Genomic DNA, 24,380 nt, shown 5'->3' on the forward strand with positions numbered 1-24,380 from the left:
CTCTTTGTACTATTTGATTTTAAAAAATTAACAACCTGAAAAAGATCAACAAAGACGTGATCAAAATTATGGATGCCATGAAGCTGAGAGGACTACATAATGTGTTAAATTTAACATTCTCTTAAATATAGATCACAATCTCCCATAGAAACCCCACTGAATAACAGTAAACAGATTTTAAAAGACGTAGAGTGACTGTAAACAATAGAGATGTAGGAAGAATCAAAGATGGCGGCATAGGTAAACACCGGAGACTGCCGCCGTGGACAACCACTTAAAAAATACAACTAAAAGTCGGAGCGGACATCAACCAGAACCACGGGAAGGCTGGCTGAGGAGAGTCTCTTCAACTAGAAGCAAAAACAACAGCATTCCGACGCTCAGCGGAGGCGCAGTGTGGAAAATTTAAAGGTACGGCGGTGCGGTGGTGAGGGTGCGCACGCAAAGCGGGCTGGCGGCTGAGGGCGCGGTTGTCGTTTTCAATCAGGAGCGAGTCTCAGACTCTGAGCTACAGATCCGGGCGAGTCTCTAGGGACCCAGACTCAAACGGGAGAAGCGGGACTGTCTGGCTACGGCCCCTCCCAGGTTTGCAGCGATTGCTGGGACAGAGAGGCAGAGCCCCTGGGGACAGACTGAGAGCGGCCATAGCTGCTCCCTCCCCCCCCGCCCTGTTGAGCCCGCCCCGCCCAAACCCTGCGCACAGCCATTTGCCGATCGCCTCAGGCAAGGGCTGGACTAGCGCCTCCCCTGAGGACTGAAGTTTTCCCACAGCTGATTTCCACAGCCAGTCGGCCTGGTGGTCAAATCCCTCTAGTGTTAACTACAACAATTAAGGCTTGGCTAGAACAAGACTGCGCACAGAGACCACAAGGGGGTGCACCAAGAAAGCATAAAAGATGCGGAGACAAAAAAACATGACAGAAATGGAGGATATGGAGCTAAGAATCGCAATTTTGAGGGCTTGCCATAAATTTGTGCAGAGCCTCACGAAAACTAATGAGACCCTCGATGCTACGATAAAGAAATTAGAAAGTAAGCATACACGGACTGAAATAAAGAATATTATACCCAATAGCAGACCAGAGGAGCACAAGAATCAAACCAAAGATTCGACAAAAAACACCCAATTGGAAAAGCAAAATGAAAAAAGAATCCGAAAGTGTGAAGATAGTGTAAGGAGCCTCTGGGACAGCTTTAAGCGGACTAATATCAGAGTCATTGGAGTGCCAGAAGATGAGAGACAGCAAGATATTGAAAACCTATTTCAAGAAATAATGGCAGAAAACTTCCCCCACCTGGAGAAAGAAATGGACTTACAGGTCCAAGAAGCGCAGAGAACCCCAAACAAAAGGAATCCAAAGAGGACCACACCAAGACACATCATCATTAAAATGCCAAGAGCAAAAGACAAAGAGAAAATCTTAAAAGCAGCAAGAGAAAGAGGCTCAATTACCTACAAGGGAATACCCATACGACTGTCAGCTGATTTCTCAACAGAAACTTTGCAGGCCAGAAGGGAATGGCAAGAAATATTCAAAGTGCTGAATACCAAGAACCTACAACCAAGATTACTTTATCCAGCAAAGCTATCATTCAGAATTGAAGGTCAGATAAAGAGCTTCACAGATAAGGAAAAACTAAAGGAGTTCATCACCGCCAAACCAGTATTATATGAAATGCTGAAAGGTATCCTTTAAGAAGAGGAAGAAGAAGAAAAAGGTAAAGATACAAATTATGAACAACAAATATGCATCTATCAACAAATGAATCTAAGAATCAAGTGAATAAATAACCTGATGTACAGAATGAACTGGTGACTATAATGAATCAGGGACATAGAAAGGGAATGGACTGACTATTCTTGGGGGAAAAGGGGTGTGGGAGATTCGGGAAGTGACTGGACAAAAATCATGCACCTATGGATGAACTCAGTGGGTGGGGAGTGAGGGTGGAGGGTGGGGTGAGAGCTGGAAGGAGGGGAGTTATGGGGGGAAAAAAGAGGAACAAATGTAATAATCTGAACAATAAAGATTTAAAAAAAAAAAAAAACAATAGAGATGTAAAAAGAGGGCAAAATTTTAGTAGACAGAAAACAGATGCCAAATGTCTACAGGTGAAAACAACAACAAAAGGCAAGCCAATTCTTCCTGCAGAATTCCAGAAATGAGGGGTGCCAGGTATCTCCTGAAACAGGAGGACTGGGGAAAAGTCTACACTCTAGGCCGCTGCACAGGCAGCCAGGCAGCTGCCCTCTCCTTCCCAGCAGAAGACTAGAGAGAGGTTCATTTTCTAAAGACATGGAATCAGAAACCGGACAGCTGAAGGTGGAACTGTTTGTACTGAAAACAGGAGCATTGTATGAAAACCTGCAGGCCCAATTGGTGAGGACATCCCCCTTCTCCCTGTGAGCTCCCAAAATGCTGCTGACACTAGATCCCCAGGCGGGGATAGTTAAGGATCTTTACAGTGCCATTGTGTTCAGCACTTAAAAAATGGTGTGCCATCCTTATGGCATTGATGGCTTCTAATGAGAAATCCACTGTCATTCAAACTATTTTTCCTCTGTAAGTGCTTCTCTTTTGCTGCTTTCAAATTTTCTCGTCTTCACTTTTTAGAAGTTGGACTATTATGTGTGCCTTGCCATGGATTTGTTTGTATTTATCCTGTTTGAGATTCACTTCTTGAATCTGTAGGATTATGTCTCGCCATATTTCTTCAAATACTTGTTAGCTCCCCCCTTTATCTGCAACCCCAATGACATGAGTGTTAGAACTGTTGATTTTAGCCTCATAGGTTCATGTGTCTCTGTTCATTTCCCCCCCAGTCTATTTCTCTATTCAGATTGGGTAGTTTCTATTGTTCTATATTCAAATGCACTATTGTTTCTCTGTCCTATCCATTCTGCTATTGAGCCCATTGAGAGTTTTCCCCCCTCTTATTGTATTTTTTGGTTCTAAAACCTTCATTTGGTTTTTCTTTACACCTTCTGTTTCTTTGCTGAGACTTTCTATTTTGTGTTTTGTGTGTCTGCAATTGCTCTCTGAAGTATTTTTATGATGGCTGTTGTGAATCCTGTGAGATAACTAACATCTCTGTCATCTCACTATTGGTATCAGTGGACTGTCTTTTCTCAATAATTTTCTATAGAAACCTGGACATTTTGAAAAAAATATATATATGTAAATTTATAAAAAATATATATATAAATATATTTAAAAGTTATATATATATATAAAATAAATATATACATATTTATATATACATATATATATATATAAAAGGCTAATATGCTAAGTGTCCCTCCAACTGTCCAAACGGTCTCTATGATGTGCACTGACCACCAGAGGGCAGACGCTCAACGCAGGAACTGCCGTGATGCGCATTGGCCATTTACAAAAAAATGGCACCACAGACCTGGTGCCAACAAAGCAACACTCAGCTTCCCCCAAGTGGGACACAGGCCCCGCCACCACCCCAGAGCGACACCCCACCAAATCACAGCCAACGCTGCCAAGACCCCATGGTGCAAAATGCAGCCCACAGCCCAGCCCAGCCCGGAAACGGTGGCTGTGGGCACCAGGTAATGATGTCACGTAGCAACACCCGGCTTCCTCTCCCTAGAGACTAGCCTCCTTGGAGTTTCTTCAGCCCAGGAACATGATTTGCTTTATAGCCAGGTGCAAACATTGTATACTTTAACCAAATGTCTGTAAAGCATTTTCCTGTGCCTCATCTCTTTTGATCCTCAGAGAAGTCCTGGAGTAGGTAGATAGGAGACTCAGTGGAATCCTATTTTGTTTTCATTAGCTGGAAAATGGAGATTTTAGAAAGCTTAGAAACTTGACCCAACTGAAAAGAAGTAAGAAATGGTGGACCTTGAAAATGACTTCAGGTTTTCTCACTGTGCAGAATATAGTCAAAGATTGCTGCAGTTAAATATTTTACCCTTTGTTCTCCCTGCGTGATCTACAATAATAATCTGCTTCGTGTTGATATTTACTGCTGTGTTGCTGACAATTACCTGAAAGAGAAGTTGGGGTGCTTCACTGGGCTGGAAAAAGTTTAGCTAAGCCAGAAAGCAGGTCTAATTAAGCAAGTTTATTCTATATCTATAAAAGACTAAGTTGACGCGCACATGCGCGATACATGTAACGCTCTCGCTGGCGCCAATCGCACGAATGTGTTCGGATATGTCATTGTTGATGGTGAATTTGGTTGACACTTCTATTATAGAAAAAGGGCAAATAGCGATATTAAAGTATTCTTCTAAGAAATTTCCCTTTAATGTGCACGAATCCGTGGACCATTATGAGACTCGTGATCTTATTTAATTTTTTATTTTAGCTGTTCTCTCCTGACATCATTCTGATAAGTTATACAACAGTGAACTCTCTCAGAAATTCTCCCATCACTTGGACATCCTACCACCAGTTAAACTACCAATCCGGATTCCTAACTCAACTACAAATTACCTACATATAAATAATCCTTATACACAGAAACATATACACACCCTATATATTCATACCTATCACACACAAACACAAAAGTTTGTGCACCCACACATGCACAAACTTATATGAAACCACAGGGATTCACCCATCCTTCTCACCCGAGTATGATGTTTCCACTAATTTCTATTTTCCCCTGCTATTACCACATGAAGATTATGTGTAAAGGAATCGGAGGAGTAAAATAAAACTTTATAAGTTATGTAATGTAAAAATCCAGGCACTGGTTTGGTAGCTCAGTTGGTTAGAGCATTACCTGATACACCAAGGTTTTGGGTTTGATCCCAGATCAGGGCATTGAATACAAGAATCAACCAATGAATGCATAAGTGGAACAACAAACTGATGTTTCTCTTTCTCTTTCTTTTTTCCTTTCTTTTCTTCTCTCTCTCTCTCTCTCTCTCTCTCTCTGCCCCCCTTCACACACCCCCACACTTCCTCTCTAAATTAAAAAAAAAAAATCCATTCAACGCTTGAATTCCTTCTACAATATCCCCACCAATGATCCTTCAGCCTTTACTTGAATATCTCTAATGACATGAAACAAATAAGATATGAAGGAATCCAGTCTGCCTTTGGTCAAACCTAATTCTTGAAAGGTATCTCTAATCACTGGCCAAAATTTTGCCAACTTATACTCATTTAGTTTTAGTTGAAGTCTCATCCCTTACTAACCTTCTCTCAGGAAAACCACACATTCTAGTTTGTCCAAGATGTTATTCTGGCATAATGAATATCCCTTTTCACCCACAGATTTGAACAAAACATTATACAGTCCCTCTATACTGGAGAGCCCTCAAAAATATAAACATCATGCATGTTTTTATCAGTTGGAACCATTACTCATATTTCAGTTGTTCTGTATATATGATTTGGAGGGCCTTCACCAGCCTTATCATTCTTGCTTCTGAATGCACACCAGTTTATTTATAATCCAAGAGCCCTATGCTTAAATTTCTTGTTGCATATATATGTTAATCCCAACTAAAGGACAGAAAGTCACTTATTTACCTTTGAATACTAGACCAAGATGCAGCTTTGGAATTACTATACATCTGAGTAAAGACATCTGAGTGTCTTGAACAGTGGTACTAGATAGCAGTCTCATATTATACCAGTAGGTATCACTCTATAGATAATATAGTACTTAAAGTTATTTAAGTTTCAATTCATTAAGTATTTATTGAGTGTCCATTATGTGCCAGGCATGCTTGTAAGTGTAAAGAATACAGATGTGAACAAGAAAGACAAAATCTTGTTCTAAAGAACTTAAGGTCTATATCAGTGATGGCGAACCTTTTGAGCTCGGTGTGTCAGCATTTTGAAAAACCCTAACTTAACTCTGGTGCCGTGTCACATATAGAAATTTTTTGATATTTGCAACCATAGTAAAACAAAGACTTATATTTTTGATATTTATTTTATATATTTAAATGCCATTTAACAAAGAAAAATCAACCAAAAAAATGAGTTCGCGTGTCATAGGTTCACCATCACTGGTCTATATAGTAATGTTTTATCTACTTTCTATATAAAAGTTTATAAACTCCTACCCTAGGGAAATTTTATTTTCCTAAGTTAATAGACAATAACACTCAAAATAACTCATAAAGAACAAATACTATAATGAAACAGAATTAGAGAAACTATGTTCTGTATGGGCTAGATTACCATATCCTATGTATTTTTTAGCCGTTTGAATTTATTCAATACTTCTCTTCCAAACTTCAAGTTTGTAAAATCCAAATTTTAGGTATTCCTCAGTACAACTGATAGGAATTTTATCTTTTTAAAAAATTCAAATTGTTTAAAGTTTACCTATTGATGCTCTTGCAAAGTAGAGACTATGTTACACATTTTAAAAGATTACTTGCAAAACTTATTTAATTCCCAGCCCTGGCCGGGTACTCAGTTGGTTAGAGAGCCATCCTGACTGCAGGTATGACTCCCAGAATCAACCAATGAATTCACAAATAAGTGGAACAACAAAATCAATGTCTCTGTCTCTCTGTGTGTCTTTCTCAGTCTATCTCTGTCTCAATCTGTCTCCCTCCCTCCCTCCTTCTCCCTTTCTCTAAAATCAATAAATAAAAATTTAAAATAATAATAAAAAGGTTATTTAATTCCCATACATACTTCCTTATCTCTACTTAAGAAAGTTAAATGTCACCTTCTAAACACCAAACACAGGCTAACAGAGTAAAGACAGTAACAAAGTATGCCTCAGCAAAGTCTCAGGAATTCCTCCACTGTAAAAAGTTCTAAATTGAATAAATCAGGTGACTTACTCATAATTAGAGCATAGCAATGAAAGGACACATTTCGTCAAAATAAACAAGTCTAAGAGGGAGCAGACACTGTACATCAAAAAAGTTTATTTCCATGAACAGAAATCCAAGAACCAGGAAACTACTCAATTCCTACTTTGCCTCTCTGTACTCTCAAACTGAATGTTCTGAAAAGCCAGGGAAAACATGGTTAAGGCATCATTTCAGCCTCCAAAATCTTACTACTTAAAATTCTTTAAGTTCAAAATTCAGTCATATGAATTTGAGAAAAATGATGCTTGTAAGAATTTAATAAGACACTGAGAGCTTCATGTAATATCCAACCTAATGTTCCTTTTGGAATACCTCAAGCTATAAATTACTGTCTAAAGTACCTGCGATATACTGCATATTGCTCGGTTTTAGCATGGAATCACATGCATACTTTAGAAGACAAGAAGTACTCAGTAAGTTACAAATGATCACTAAGGTGCTTCATAAAAGATGGTTAATGTAAAAAAGATTTAAATTAATGTACACCTTAACATTAACTAAGGCATTTTCTTTGACTTTGAAAGGTAAAAGTAATGGTTGATCAAATATATTTAAAACACAGTTTATTATGTATAGTTTTTAAATTACATTTTTAAATTCTCTAAGAGGCCCAGTATTGGACATGTTTGGCATAACTGAGATGATACCAAATTGGGGAAACTCAGTAGCAGATGTCAGTTATCTTAGTATTTTTGTTCCAAATATAAAAGTGTGTGTGTGTGTGTGTGTGTGTGTGTGTAGGGGGGTTAAGTGTATTAGAAAAAAAGCACAGCTTTTTAACTCACAAAGATCTAGGTTTGAATTTCTGCACTACCCTAAATTAGCTATGTGATCTTTGGGCAAGTTACTTAACCTCTTTTAAACATCATTTTCTCACCAAGATGCAAATAACAGAGTTGTGAAAATGATTAAGTAATTTGTTTTATATAAAATGCCTAAGATATGGTCTGACACATAGTAGGTGCTCAATAAATAGTAATTAGAAGAATGCCATTTTTCTTTTTGACTAATTGTATTGACTACACCAGTTAATGTGAATAACTACTGACTCCCAAGTTTTTGTAACTATCAAAGTGTATCTTTACCCTGCTATAACAGGTTTAAAAAACCAAACCCCTACTGCACTGAATGCCAACAAATATGCACCTTCTCCTTTAGCTCCCATATATTTTGCATGACCTTACATGAATTGCTTAGATAAAAGCTTTTTCTCTTCTGCTTTTGTTATTTTAAAGTGCAGATGCATTTGAGTCATTTTCTCCTTTTGTTTCATATCCTTAAGATCCAAAGCTTCAAAGACATAATGTCAGCATGCAGTCGATTTATGACTGAACTCTTGAAGAGGCACTGAAGAATTACCTTGTCAATCACCCCAAGGACTCTGAAGGCCTTCAGCTCCTCGGCAGGGCTCCTTAGGTTCCAAGGGGGCCTTGAACTTAGTGATCCTGGAGGCTAATGGAAGATATCAAAGATTACACATCAATCAGGGAGGTACTTGAAGAAAGACTGCCTGCTGAAGCAAATGCCAGGCCAAAGGAAACTAAATTTATCATAAATCAGAGAATGGAAAGATGAAAGAAGTTTCTGTTTGTCTGTAATGTAAAATAAAAAAAATAATAAACTCAAAAATAAAGAAAATCAAAAAGAAAAAGCAAGAAAAAAGTTGCATGTAAATAAATCATGATAACATTTTAAAAAGAAAAATTAATGAGTTGATAGTTTCTAGCACAGTAATTCATTTCAAAACTGTACAACTATAATGAAACTTTATAACAATTGGATAACTGAGCCAACAATTAATCACAGCCTTATATTTACCCCAGACCGCTCAAGAGTAATTTAGAATCGCCGAGACCGGTTTGGCTCAGTGGATAGAGCGTCAGCCTGTGGACTGAAAGGTCCCAGGTTCGATTCCGGTCAAGGGCATGTACCTGGGTTGCGGGCACATCCCCAGTAGGGAGTGTGCAGGAGGCAGCTGGTCGATGTTTCTCTCTCATCGATGTTTCTGACTCTCTATCTCTCTCCCTTTCTCTCTGTAAAAAATCAATAAAATATATTTAAAAACAAAAAAAAAAAAAAAAAAAAAAAAAAAAAAAAGAGTAATTTAGAATAGAGAACTAAAAACAATGGAAAAATAGATAAACTTGGGGAGTGAGGGCACACAAGTCATCTCTCTCTTCATGAAACTACACTCCATTAGTGTTATGTTATAAATACATGGTATGTATTTTAAGAGAGATTGGCAGATTCCAGAAGAATTGCCAATAATAATGAAAAATTTAAAAACTCCATCATATAAGCAATAATTACTAGAAATAACCTTGTTTAAGCTAAAAAAGAGATGATTTACAGGAGAAAGAAAAATTGTTTAAATATATGAAAATATGTGATGTGGAAAACTTAATCCATTAGCTACAAAAAAGTCCAAAAAGGTCAGTGAACACAGAAAAGCATGTATCAGTACTACGTACAATAAAAGAATAATCCTAACTTCCCAACCATTGACCTTAGTTTTTCCCTACCAGTAAAGTAAGACATTAAACTAGATAAACTCCAAAGACACTTCCATTTTGCATTTATAACCAGAAAGCAATGCTATATTAATCCTTATATTAAAATGGTGATGCTGCAAAGAATGACAGGAGACACAAAGTTTTGCTTTATTATATCCTCAGAGCAGGCCTTTTTGTTGTCAAAAATCTATTAGGCTATATAGGAAACATGTTTCCCCCATGAGTGGGAGATAAATATCCTGGTTAATCAACTGTCATGATTAATAGTTACTGAGACATCATTCTTGGTACTTCAAGTCCTCATACTGACCAACATCACCAGACAGGAAGCTCCTTGAGAAGAGGAAATACGCCTTATTCATCTTTGTATTCACAATGCCTAGCATGTTGGTTGGAAGGAGAGAGGAAGGACAGAATAGAGAGGAAGGAGGAAGAGAGGAGCAAAACAAGAGAGAGGAGATTGCATAGATAAATTAGGTGTCTTTTACAAATAGAAAATGTACTTGTAAAATTTTCTAAAAGCAGAAATTATAATCGCTCTCCGTTTTTTTTGTTTGTTTGTTTTCTCCTGTTCTTTTTAAAATATATTTTTATTGATTTCAGAGAGGATAGGAGAGGGAGAGAGAGAGAGAGTGAGAGATAGAAACATCAATGATGAGAGAGAATCACTGATAGGATGCCTCCTGCACACCCCACCCTGGGGATTGAGCCCGCAATCAGAGCATGTGCCATGACCAGGAATCGAACCCTGACCTCCTGGTTCATAGGTCAACACTCAACCACTGAGCCATGCTGGCTGGGCTGCTCTCCTTTTTGTTTGTTTGTTTTTAGGTTCAGCAAGCAAATACTAATTTGAATATGCCTGAAGAAGTAATGTTATTTTAAAAAACAAACAAACAAACATGCACCAAGAGGTCACTGGTTAAATTCCTGGTCAGGGCACCTGCCTGGGTTACAGGCTCTATCCCCAGTAGGGGGCGTGCAGGAGGTAGCTGATTGATGTTTCTTTCTCATCGATGTTTACATCTATCTCTCCCTCTCCCTTCCTCTCTTTCTAAAATCAATAAAAAAACATTTAAAAAATTTTAAAAAGACAACTTTTTAAAAACACCTAACTTGGAGAATGTTGGTGATAATAGCAATTGTACTGGATAATTGCTTAAAATTGATTTAAATTATACTTCTAAGATAAATTTCAAAAAACACGTATTTAATATTTCAAAAGGTAATGAGCTAGAGGACATTAAAAAAAAAACAGATACATCTCTGCCCCCCAAGAAGCTTAAAATCCAAGATGAATTTTTAAGGATACAAAAATATTTAGCAGGGTACTTTAATAGACATATAACAGAAATAGTCTCTTCTATCTTAATTTACATTATCCCTCACCCTGCCCTGAATGGAGTACTTACAAGAAGTTATTAAATCCCCATTTTACAGATAAATAAAGGGGAGCTCAGACTGGTTGAGTTTTTTTGGTCAGAAAGAACAGTGGAAGATCCTAGTCTAGCCCTCAACTCTACAGTTTGCAGTCTTCCTACCACACAACATAGTCTAACAATTCAAAATTCATTTCCCCCTCCATTATCAAGAAAGAATAAGGCCCTGGCCAGGTAGCTCAGTTGGTTGGAACATCATCCCAGTATGCCAAAAGGTAGCCAGTTCAATTCCTGGTCAGGGCACACACCTAAGGTTGCAGGTTCGATCCTCCGTAGAGGTGCATGAGGGAGGCAACCAATTGATGTTTCCCTCTCCCTTTCCACTCCCCACCCCCCCCACTCTGAAATCAATAAACATATCCTTGGGTAAAGAAAGAAAGGAGGGAGGGAGGGAGGGAGGGAGGGAGGGAGGGAGGGAGGGAGGAAAAATAAGAAGTGCTGTAGTTTTGGTAAAAGAAATGTTGAGGAAAATGTATAGGGGGAAAAAAGAATAAGTAATAATTTATCTATTACATCTGTCTTTGAAAATATGGCCGAATGCATCCAACATCTGTATCTCCTACTTGTACCTTCTTTCTTTTTAATTTTTACTTATTGATTTTAGAGAGAGAGGAAGGGAGAAAGGGGGAGAGAGAGAAACATTGATTTGTTGTTCCACTTATTTATGCATTCATTGGTTGATTCTTGTATGTGCCCTGACTGGGGGTCATATCCACACCTTGGTGTATTGGGACAACACTCTAACCAATTGAGTAATCCAGCCAGGGCTACTTGTACCTTCTTGTTCATTGATGTCATTGGATCTATCAGTTTCCAAAAGAAAGTTATTGGTTCACTTTAGCAATCTCAACAGCAAAGATAGCAAACTACAAAAACTCTCCTGCACCTTCCAACAAATAATCACTGGTGTGCAATAGGAACATGATAACTAAAAAGGATATAAATCATCAAAAGGCACAGTCGCTAGCTTCAAGAATTTACAGTTTACTTGAGGAGATAAGCCAAATACATGAAAAGTTAAATAACAATAAAACCTTTTTTGTAAAATACAAGACAATAGAGACAGGCACTATTAGTGTATGATAAACTGGTCGCAGAACTAAAGGTGATTTTAAATGCTATGTAGAAATTAGGTTAGGAAAAGGGTATTACATATAGGATTGGAAGGAAACTGGCCTGGGGGGGTGGGGAGGGAATGGTCAAATTGTAGAACAGAGGAAAATAAAATTACACAGTAGGATCGGGTCAGTCAGTTTTCACAGGCCTTGAATGCCAGGAAGAAAAGTCAAAACTATATTCTCCAGAGCCTAGAAAACAAGTTTTTGTATGAGAAACAACTCAATAAAAATAGTGATTTAATAAGGTTACTTCTGCAAAAACAGGAATGGTGAAATTGTAATGGCGGAAGACCAAAGATAAAGTGATCATTAAAGTTCTCTTTCTACTTTAACCATCTATAAAACTTTAAGATCAAAGAAATGAACAAAGAACGATCATGAAATAAAATCATCAATAAAAAATCCTATATTTTTTATATGCAGTGTTTAAATTGGGTAGAATCCCTATGGATCTATTCCTTTTTTCAGATGGCAAAATGAAACATAAATCCACAGAATTTTAAGAACAGAAAGAGACAGAGATCAAGTCCAATATTCTCTTTTTTTTTAATATAGGAAGCAGCAAGGTGAAGCAATTTGTCCAAAATGACAAAACTAGGTAACAGGTAAGAGGGGTTTAAATCTTACTTATAAAACAATGCATGACATTGGGGAAACTGCAGCCAAAGCTAAGGGGGTGGGGAGAAATCAATATATTTCTAGGCAGCATGGCTGATTTCCTTAATAAATAAAAGTAGAATTTTCAGTTATATGTATTAGTTACTGTAGCAGAAGATGCCTAGAGAAGCAAGTAGTAGTTGTATTCATCCACACCAAAACTAAATACAGAGGTCAAGGATGTGACGCTACAGGTCCAGCACCACGTTTGAAGAAGGATTAGCTACTCCTCCTTAAATAACCTGAGAATAAATCACCATTACTTGGGAGGAAATAAATAATCAAGGGCAGAGAAAGGCAAGAACAGTCTTCAAAACCAAATACAGCAAGTGCTCAAGCCCATGGCAGACATCGCTGTTAATCCCACACTCGGTCTCACAATACATACAGTGCTCCTGGGCAGCCACCACCGTGGATTAGAGTTAGCACACTAGTAAAACCTACTTACTGTTCCTGTTCTACATTCTCTAAATGGCTAAGTGAAGCTTACCTTTCTTTCTGTTCCATGGGTTTTTTTAAGTTGCTATTTATCCTACCCATCGTCTTTTTCACTTGATATTATTCCCTGTTCTCAATGTGATCTGTATCTATTCTTACCAATTTGCTAGTATTCTACTTCTCAAACTTTAACCTGTATGCACATCGCCTGAGGACCTTGTTAAAATGGAGATTCTGATTCACTTAGGCTAGGGGACCCTAAGATTCTGCATTTCCAACAAGGTCCCAGGTGATGTGATGCTTCAGGTCCAGCACCACGTTTGAAGAAGGATTAGCTACTCCTCCTTAAATAACCTGAGAATAAATCACCATTACTTGGGAGGAAATAAATAATCAAGGGCAAAAGGAAAACACTGCAAAGAATTTACCCAGAACCCACATTCCGAACCCTGATAGCTAACTACATAGTACTACATAGTTTCTGAACTTGGCTTCACCTGTAGACTTTTGGCTTTGCCAAGACCTTCATTAGGAACCTATTAACCCTCAATACCCAGCCTCCTAAGACTCTCTGAAATCACATTTCAAGCATCTTTTTACTTTTTTTAAAATTTATCTTTATTGTTGAAAGTATTACAGATGTCACACCCACCCACCACCAACCCTACTGCACTATTTTCTGTGTCTATGGGTTGTGCATATATGCATCTAGGTCAGTGGTTCTCAACCTTCCTAATGCCGTGACCCTTTAATACAGTTCCTTATGTTGTGGTGAAACTCAACCATAAAATTATTTTCGTTGCTACTTCATAACTGTAACTTTGCTACTGCTATGAATCATAATGTAAATATCTGATATGCAGGATGTATTTAGGCGACCCCTGTGAAAGGGTCGTTCGACCCTCACACGACCCACAGGTTGAGAACCGCTGATCTAAGTTCTTTAGTTAATCTCTAACCACCTATCCACCCCCCTTCACTCTGAGATTGGTCAGTCTGTTCCATGCTTCTATGTCTCTGGATCTATTTTGTTCTCAGTTTATTTTGTTCATTAGATTCCACATATAAGTGAGATCATGTGATACTTGTCTTTCTCTGACTGGCTTATTCTGCTTAGCATAATACTCTCCAGGTCCCTCCATGCTGTCTCAAAGGGTAAGATCTCCTTCTTTTTTATGGCTATATAGTATTTCATTGTGTAACTATATCAGAGCTTTTAATTGCAGCCCTATTCCTGATCTGGAATGCCCCTGCTCTGCTTTCCCATGTTTAACTAAGGGTGATACAAACTCATTTTAAAATACTTTTTTCTAAAGAATTGAGACATACCAATAATACCAGCAAACAAAATGCACAACAGAAAACTATTTTTAATATTATTATAGCAATGATATTCAAAATCTACAAAATAATCAGGAAAGGCATATATTCTACATATTTTCACTCACGCCTTGTAAATGCCTAACAAAAAAATGTACTTACACTTTAGAAACTACACCATCTTCGATGTCCTAAATTTAGATTATTTATTTTTTTTCTAAATTTCATTGATCTTGAGTTTAAAATTCCTAGAGCTAAATATAGCAGAAAAAAAGCTATATCCAGCCTTTTCCAGGGAAATCCCCTTTTCATATTAATTCTTAAAGCATTCAAAGTTATCTACAATTTAATTTTTTAAAGTTTAAAAAAAAATATCTGTCTCCTTCAGTTAAGATTTCACCTTTACTTCAAACGAAGATCATTTCCTTTTAATCTGAAACCTGTACTTTTCTTCGGGCCTTTTAGTAATGAAGAAGAAGAAGAAAAGGAGAGTGCTTTTGCTCCTTTCTATCCTTTTTTGAAAAGAATGCTATCAACAATGACTGGGGAAATTCAGAGCTTCTGTATTTACCACCAAAAGAGTCTCATAAATAAATTCAATAAAGCAAAAAGCTTAAATTACCACAGAAAACTCAGGTGGAATGAGTCATGACCTAGTCCTAGACCAAAGGGGAAAACAGCAATCAACAAAACATTTAAAACTGGAAAGGATTCCTTTATTTTCTTAATCAACCAGGCTGGAAAGAAATGTTTACACATGGATTCAAAAGAGAATATCTGCTTTGCACAGAATTTAAGAGTTAAAAGGGCCTAGGAAATCATTTATACTAGTCCTCTCATTGTGTTCATTGAAACTGACGCCCAAAGAAAGTTAATGGAGACAAATAATGAATTCACCAAGCTAATAAAAAACCTCTAGAAGACATTTAAGTTCAATTTTAGATAAGAAAATAATCAAACATGTCCCTGACCTAAGTAAGGTCCAGGTTTAATAGAATAAAATACAAAATGAAAATGAAAAGCAATTGCTTACTCTAAAAGAAAAACATCTTGCTCTAGCAAGAAAAACTCTCCTCTAGTCTTCTTGCCTAAAAGCTAAAAAAAATCCTAGTATATCAAATGTGGTACTCCTCTTTACCCTTTCTGATCCAAACTCCCATTATTCTGCAGGGCTCTTACCATTCTCTCTTTTATTTCCTGAATTAGGTGCATATTTTGAGTCCTCAATTATGCTACAGGGTTTGCAAGAGCAGAGACTGTCATCATCTTTTCTATAACTCCAGAATATATCTAGTTTTTGTATACACACAGAGTCTTAACAGATGCCTAGTGAATTAATATATAACAATATAATCAACTTTCCTATATTATACCTATTTAGTTACATTAAAAGCTATGCTTGAAGGGAAATTCTGACTGATATACTTCATGGTTCCTTTCTCTAAGGCAAAAGCTTTACAATTAGCTTTATGTTTCTTTTCCTAATAAATTATTGCTCACAAAAGTGATTATAAGCAACTATAACAGGGGATGCACAAATAGGGAGTTTGAATAAGTATAGTTAGACTATTCAAAGTTACTGTTAATGGAAAGAAATGATAATTTTGACTCCCAGAACTTTTAGAGTATTTATGTACAAGGTGATTTAATAAAACAAGTAAGTTGATAAGAACCCATTCTATTTAACATTTTTATCAATGTCCCCAAAAATAGAATTGAGAATGTATGTATACATTAGGAATGCACACCTGGGGGGGTTGACAACCCCACAGACAGTAAGAATTGAATTCAAAGTAATCTTTAAATAAATATTTCATTTTAAAAAGATACAATTCAACAGTGAAGAGTTATAAAGCAGTATACAAGGAGAGATGAAAAATAAGGTTAAGACTAATTAATCTAGTCTTAAGTTCGGCTTATAAGCTGGTCTTTTTATGAGGTGGGCGTGTGTGTGTGTGTGTGTGCGCGCGCGCGCACGTGTGTGTGTTCATTTTTTTTTGAGTGATTTTCTCAAACTCATTTAATCCTAACAAGAACCCAGCAAGGGCCAAAACCGGTTTGGCTCAGTGGATATAGCGTCGGCCTGCGGACTGAAAGGTCCCAGGTTCGATTCCGGTCAAGGGCATGTACCTGGGTTTCGGGCACATCCCCAGTGGGAGATGTGCAGGAGGCAGCTGATCGATGTTTCTCTCTCATCAATGTTTCTAACTCTCTATCTCTCTCCCTTCCTCTCTGTAAAAAATCAATAAAATATATTTTTAAAAAAAAGAACCCAGCAAGGAATTATCTGATCCTCATTATTCATATGTAGCAACTGAAGCTACAAGGTGGTTAAGGAGCTTGTCCATTCTTCATGGTTTCAAATGGAGAGCTGAGATCCGAACAAGCCTGCCTGCCTCTTAGATCAATTGAGAAAATAAATACTTTCTCCCATCTCAGAAGATGATTCTTAAATTGCATTTTTTTAATTGGTTTAATATAAAGAAAGAAATAACAATTTTTTCCAGAAATGTGCCAAAACAGATAGATAGGATATAAAAACAATAATATTAAACCACAATGTTTCTAATGTTTCATTCACCAGCTTTTGAGACATGACTAAAGGTAATCCTACATAATCTAAACATCACCGTCAGAATTATACCTTTACAATTCTAGGTGATCGATAGCAGCTACTTATAGGACTTACGCTTAAATGGTTAGCTTTAGCATGAAGCAATAAAAACTTTACAGAAATTGTTTGAGGATCATAATCTAACTTTAAAAAATTCAAATAAAATTCAGTATAAATTAGATTATTAGGGGTAGAATACGAAAAAAGGACCAAGAAAGAAGGAGAAAGCAAGTCCCATTTTATTCTATTTTTGGTGCTTTAATGCTTTTCTTTCACCAATAACTTAAAATTATTGATAAAATTCCAAAGACCAAAATTCTCTAAATAGAAATAAAGTGAGAGACAAGACAGCAAAAATAGCTAAAGGAAATGCAAATGAAACGTAAGACATACCTGAGCTACTTCATCAAATTGAGCTTTTCTATGAAAGCTAGAGAGACTCTCTGCTCGCATGAGATACTCTGCTGTTCTTCTCTTCACAGCTTCTCGCCGGGTAGGGCTTGACTCTCCTAAAAGGAGGAAACAAAACTCAGGTCAAGGGAAAAATAAATAAACTCTTCTTTATCCAATTTGAAGATTAACTTCCCGTTATCCACTGTACCACTTCTTCACATTTCTAACTGAAAAAAGAGAGATTCAAAACTGGAATGGAATAATCAAAGTTATTAATATCAGCAAGGTCTAAATATTTTTCAATTACAGATGGCATTCAATATTATTTTACATTCGTTTAAGGTTTCTAGTATAGTAGTTAAACATATATACAGTTTAGGAAGTGATCCCCTAGTAAGTCTAGTAGCCACCTGACACCATATATATTTACTACATTTTTGACTACTAGAGGCCCGGTGCACGAAATTTGTGCACCCAGGGATGGGCGGGGGTTCCTCAGCCTGGCCTGTGCCCTCTCACAGTGTGGGAGCCGCACGATCGATCTCCCCAAAGAGATAGGCCCCGCTCACTCGTCTGGGACTCCTCAATGGATTGCCCCAAAGAGGTAGGCCGGAGCCAGGGGTTCCGCCCCTGGCATCACCACGCGGACCCACTGGGACCCGCCCCAGCGGCTCTGCGTGGAGCCACGTGACCCCCTGGCGTCACCACACAGAACCATAGGACCTGCCTCCACGCCATACACACATCAAATCCCGACCCACCCACACACGCCCACTGCGCACACTGCCTCCTGGTGATGGATTGTTACAGCATGAGGGCGTGATGACCACATAGGCTTTTATTAGTATAGATATTCTCTATGCTGTACTTTATATTCCTGAGCAAGGTCTAAATATTACCTAAATGCACATTATTTTGAAGGATTTAATTCTGAGATAGGCCCCACTACCAGCACTTACTCACCAACAACTGCTTTGAATGAAAACTGCTATCGTGTTTCAGATTTCAGTCCCTCTACACTACTAGTTAGCCAAGGGTTGAAATCTGAGCCAATCACAAAATATTTATCCAAATTCTGAAATTCTCCTATTGAAATATGTATATAGAGAATTCAACATATTTTATAATAGTAGATATGAGAAATGTAGTATAAAAGAGCTCTGCAGATAAGACTAGCCTTACCCAGACAGTTGTCTAACTCAACAAATAGTATTAACGTCCACAGATGTTTAATAAGAGCTATGATATGGATATGACATGCTGTAAAAGTACCACCAAATTGAAGAATACAATTATTTAGGGTAACTCTGAATTCACTCTAATTGATTTTTATAAGCTTCATGGTTTTTTCATTAACAACAAATTATCACTCACCTTATAAATGAAAACAAGAATATGATTTAAATCCCTGTAATATATAATTATCTGAAAGTGACAAGTCATTTATTTACCCTGTCTGGCTCTCTGTTTCCTTAAACAAAAGGTTTTTAAAGTGGCCTCCAAGCCCTAACTAGTTTGGCTCAGTGGATAGAGCATCGGCCTGCAGACTGAAAGGTCCTGGGTTCAATTCCAGTCAGGGGTATGTACCTTGGTTGCGGGCACATCCCCAGTAGGAGGTGTGCAGGAGGCAGCTGATCGATATTTTTCTCCCATAAATGTTTCAAACTCTCTATCCCACTCCCTTCCTCTCTGTAAACAATCAATAAAACACTTTTTAAAAAAAATAAAAACAAAATAAAGTGGCTTCCAAGAAGTCAAGACCTCAAAAGAGAGGTGGTCCAGCCCACGGAGCACCGGGCTCTCCCCTCTCCAAAGCAGGATGATCCTGTGCTTTCGTTCATTTTATATGGTACTTGACTCTGAACATTTCATGGCTGAAAGTCAAAAACTTTAAGAACCACTGTACTATTTATGATCTCTAAGGTTCCTTTCCTAAATAATATTTCATACTTTTCATGACTCATTTTTAGCACTTAACACATGGCACTGTTTTTATAACCGACCAAATACATCATCTGAATGAAATCAATAAAAAAGCAAGTGTCATATAGTGGGAAGTGTCCTGGATAGCATTCCAGAAACCCTGGTTATTTGAATTTTGGCTCTGCCTCTCACCAGTCATGTGACCAATGATAAGGTATCTCATTCTCTGAACGTCTTCTCATTCCTTAAAATGGAAATATATACCTCAAATGGTTGTGGAGATGAAAAGAGACAACACACATAAAAGGTATTATTACAACAGTGACAAAACTATAGGAAACACTAAATTTTAAAGGTTTCCATTCCTCATTTTTCTCTCAGAATTAAATCCTTCAAAATAATGTTAACTGGTTTGCTGAACTAAAGTGAATTGAATTACTAAAGTAAGCAGACATTTTTCCCCAAAAACTCTTCTTATTTTTGCCTGGAACAGTATCTCCTGTTTCTTCTGGGAAATGCCTCTTTCTCCTCCCCTGGATACTGCTCCACCTCTCCTCTCCCCACCTCCCACTACCAGCGCTTACTCACCAACAACTGCTTTGAATGAAAACTGCTATCGTGTTTCAGATTTCAGTCCCTCTACACTACTAGTTAGCCAAGGGTTGAAAGCTGAGCCAATCACAGAACCCCACCCTCTTGGCCACAGCTGGAGGAGAGAGGAACTGGCCCAACACAAACTGGGCCAATCAGGCCTTCTCTGTTATTGACACTGGAAATAAGAGTGGGAACTGCCAGCAGCCTAAGTGTCTGCCAATGGTTTCTGCCATAGTTTCTCACAAAAGCCAATCTGAAAGAAGGAACTGGACAGAAAGAAGCAGATAGGAGAGAAAGAAAGAAAAAATCCTAGCGTGACTGGGGTCCCTGATTTCAACTGAATCTACATTTCTGCCATTCTTTGTGTAAGGTAGTACAAATATAGATTTTTATCACATGCAAACCAAAGAACCCTGAATGAAAACAGATCTCAAAGAAAAACTGCAATAAAGTTATTGTAATTTTGCTAAATAACTTTCCTTTCACTGCTTTTACATTACTATTTCATCTCTTCTCTCCTTCATGAGAAATTTACAAATATAATTGGTTTTGGTGAGGGAAAAAATTCTCTACTGCTTTTCAACTGTGGAACAATCTATTTTAAACTTCTGGTATCTCTGCTGCTTTCTAGGCACACTCCAACTCCTGACGCCTCAATTAAAATAATCAGTATGCTTCCTGCCTGTCCTTAAAATGTACTTAATTTCTAAACCCAAGGTTTGTATTTTTCTCAGTTGAAAAATAGATATAATCTATGAAAATCACCTAAGTATAACATATTTTGAGGATAAAGTTTGCCACAAAAATAAGAAACATTCCATATTTCTACACACTACCAGCCCTTGATTTTGAGTTTGCTGTTTATGGACTCTGTTATTCCCATTTTCATTGGCTCTTCTCATTTCAGCTTATGTCTTTTAAGCACTAATTTAAATCCCTATTTTAGAATTTTTTATCCCTCTAAGGCTCAATTCTAATAGAAACTGTGCCAATTTAGTGTTTTCATTCAGTGTGAATAAGCTTTAATGAAACTTCAAATTTTGCTTTATTCAAAGATATCAACTTGTCTCCCAAAATAATTTGAGTCAAAAATGCCAAGATAATGGACCACCTAATTAAAGCTAGAGTTAACACCATATTATGTGATCAAACCACTGTTTTTTTAACTTGTGGTATCTCTGCTGCTTTCTAGGCAGTCTCCATAGGAACAGAGAGTCAAGAACAGGAAGCCAGCAGTTGAAATGGACTCCTGCTGAGGATAGTGATTCCGCTTCCATGGAAACAACAATGAAGTGATGGAAAAACTGGAAGGCTTTTAAAATGTAACCTTAAACATACATTCTATGACACTTTCCTATCAACACCTTAAAAGTAGGTCATAACCAAAGGCCCTGGTGGGGTAGCTCAGTTGGTTAGAGCACTGTTCCCATGCGCTAAGGCTGCAGTTCGATCCCTAGTCTGGGCACATACAGGAATCAACCAATGAATGCATAAATATGTGAAACAAGAAATCTATGTTTCTTCTCTCCTCTCTCTACAATCAACAATAAAAAATTAAAAAAGAAAAAGCAGGTCACAACCACTGCTGATCAACAGCAGCAAGGATGACAACTACTTCTTACAGATTTCTGCTGCTGGATACTTACTGAAGTTTGTGAGTAGTACATACCAGAAATAAAAGACCAATCTTCTGGGCAATTCTAACTGATAACTTATAGATAGATGTAACTTTAAACAGATTTTAATTGATTAAAAAATTTTAATCGATTCTAACCTTAATTTCTTAATTTTCATTTTAAAATTCATACAGCTGATAAGGATTATTTTTCAGGAAAAACTAGGTTATCTGGAATTCAAATTTTAATTTCACACTAGGTCATGTGACTGTTATTTTTTCAGTAATATATTCATGTAGACACTTCATAAATGCTTTTTGTTGTTGTTAATCCTCACCCCAGGATATTTTTCCATTCATTTTTAGAGAGAGTGGAAGGGAGGGGGAGAGACAAAGAGAGAGAAATATCAATTTGAGAGAGACACATTGACTGATTGCCTCCCACACGCATCCCAAGCTGGGGAACGAGCCTGCAAACAAGGTACTCGCTCTTGACTAGAATCAAATCTGGAACCCTTCAGTCTGCGGGATGACACTCTATCCACTGAGCCAATCTGGCTGGGGCAATAAATGCTCCTAAAAATGGATATATATTTTACATTCTACTTAAAGATAAACCACTACCTTCAATAAGTTTCTCTGCATTTCTGTTATTCAGATACAGCAAAATTTTCCACTGGGTTTCGGCATTCAGAAGAGAAATCTGCTCCCATTACATACTAACTTTTCTGTCAACAAGTTCTGGTGCACCACAAAATATGTCACCTGTATACTGTGCATATACTGTGCCAGCCTGTATTTCTTTACTCTATACTTTATCAATTTCTGATCAGGAGAGAGGATTGATAGAGGGTGCTGAGTGTGCTGTGTGAAAGGAAGAGAATGTAGCCAAACAAAACTGAGGAAAACTACCAAAGTTGTCGCTGAAATTTTTAGAAGCACTCCTTCACTGTATTAATTTCTACTTTCAGGAGATATATTATCTTCCTTTTATCACTAAAGAAACTAAGGTTCAGGGATATAAAATGCCTTTCTCAGTTACAAAGTTAATATAAGAACCTAAACCTAAACCAGTTCTTATGACATCACACTTCAGGTAACTGAATTTGAATGACATTATTCTTCGGTTATTGAGCAGAACAACAACAAAACACAGAGCACAGGACAAGTACAGATGAGTATGGAAACAAAAATGAAGAGAAAATAAACATAGGACTTGAGGCAGGAGCCTATCAGACAACATAACAGAGCAGAAGAATCAGAGAGGAGAGACTGAGGATGACAGACAAGCACACAGGAAAATGGGAGCTGCAAAGAGTTATGAGTTTCACACTGTGTAAAAGAGAATGGGCCTTTCAGAGAAAAACTGGTCTCTCAAACACCCTTACCCAAGGATTTCCTTGTAAAACAAAGGCCTTTGCCCTAGCCAGTTTTGCTCAATGGATAGAGCGTAGGCCTGTGAACTGAAGGGTCTCAGGTTTAATTCCAGGCAAGGGCATGTACCTAGGTTGCAGGCTCCATCCCCGGCCTGTCAGGGCACATGCAGGAGACAACCAATCGATGTCTCTCTCACATCGATGTTTCTCTCGCTGTCTCTCCTGCTCCCGTCCACTCGCTCTGAAAATCAATTGAAAAATATCCTCGGGTGAGGATTAACAAAAAAATTAAAACAAAGGCCTTGCTCATTTACTCACAAAAAAAAAAAAAAGAGGCATTCTTACTCATAGAACTAATGAAAATCAGTTGCACAAACTAGAATAAAAAGTCGTTTTTTCCAATTCTGTTTGAACACAGCTAATGCCTCATCACTGGTTCAACAAAATAAAATCAATGCTGGAGGAATTGGCCACATTAGAACTCTTCAGTAACAGTATATCTACATCTGTATTTCATGGGAAATTTTAAGGAATCTTTAAAAGTATTTTAACTGCACTTGATTTTAATCTCCATATAAGACTCTACTCAGTCACATCGTATGTTCTTATCTCAAGTTCTACCCCACAAACACTCTCTAATAGGCCCTGTGCCACTGTACTCTTGGTCAAGCACACGTAGTTCCATTCAGATTTATCACATTAGAAAGAACATCCAAATCAACCTGAGTCTGTTGGAGCGTTGTTTGTCGGCACTTCCCTTTCATTTTTTTTTTTTTTTACAACTTTAGTCACATGAAAGAATATGCGTATTTGAGATGGCCTTGGTGGTTATATTTTTTAAGTGCTGATTTATTGTAGTTACTGGTATTTTGTTCTTTTCAGGTATTGCCTACCTTTCTGGCTTATGCTAAGTGTTTTGACAACAAAAGGAAACCTTGAGAGAACAGTGATTTATTGTCCTACACGTCTTCAACTCTGGAGCCACAAGCCTCTCTGTGTACAGCACAAGCCCGGTCAGCCAGGGAATCTGCTCCATTTGCATTTAACCAACCCCCCTTAAATGTTTTCACAAAACCAAGTTATGTGACCCCCACAAGTCAAAAGAATCACCGAAGAATAGTAAAAGCCAAAGTCATAATAAAATTCATAACCACACATTACCTCAATTATGACTGTTTTCAATGCTGCTTAGCAGTTTTTCTACCACCAATAATACTAAATGAAAACTGACACATCATTAGGTCATAGAGTACTAAATGCCCACAGAGACAGCCTTCTCTTAGATGCAACAATTTCTTTCTGCTCCCTAACCTCTTTTCTTTTGTTTTGCAATTTTAAAGGGGAATACCCAAAAAATTAATCAATCTCTTCAAAACAACACTGTGTGGCCAGTCTCTTTGTGACAAACTCTTGTCAGTAAATAAATAAATAAACCCCTAAGAGTCCTTTATGTTCTAATCCAGCGGTTCTCAACCTGTGGGTCGCGACCCCTTTGCGGTCGAACGACCCTTTCACAGGGGTCGCCTAAGACCATCCTGCATATCAGAT

At 37.6% G+C, this 24,380-nt stretch overlaps 1 protein-coding gene across 2 annotated transcripts in view; it reads right to left on the reverse strand.

The window, feature by feature from the left end:
- Nucleotides 1–24,380, reverse strand: part of RPS6KC1 (ribosomal protein S6 kinase C1) — a 133,669-nt gene that overhangs the window by 53,789 nt on the left and 55,500 nt on the right. The window contains exons 7-8 of one of the 2 annotated variants that reach the window (XM_070397687.1): nt 17,325–17,440; nt 8,192–8,284 (exon numbers count right to left, since the gene is read on the reverse strand). In XM_070397687.1, coding sequence (XP_070253788.1) covers nt 8,192–8,284; nt 17,325–17,440 — 209 coding nt within the window. The remainder of the gene's footprint in view (nt 1–8,191; nt 8,285–17,324; nt 17,441–24,380) is intronic. The other variant, XM_070397688.1, reaches the window with a different exon arrangement.

Source organism: Myotis yumanensis, unplaced genomic scaffold (assembly GCF_028538775.1).
Source record: "Myotis yumanensis isolate MYYU_CA2020_CCGP unplaced genomic scaffold, mMyoYum1.0.hap1 SCAF_17, whole genome shotgun sequence".
NCBI classification, from domain to species: domain Eukaryota; kingdom Metazoa; phylum Chordata; class Mammalia; order Chiroptera; family Vespertilionidae; genus Myotis; species Myotis yumanensis.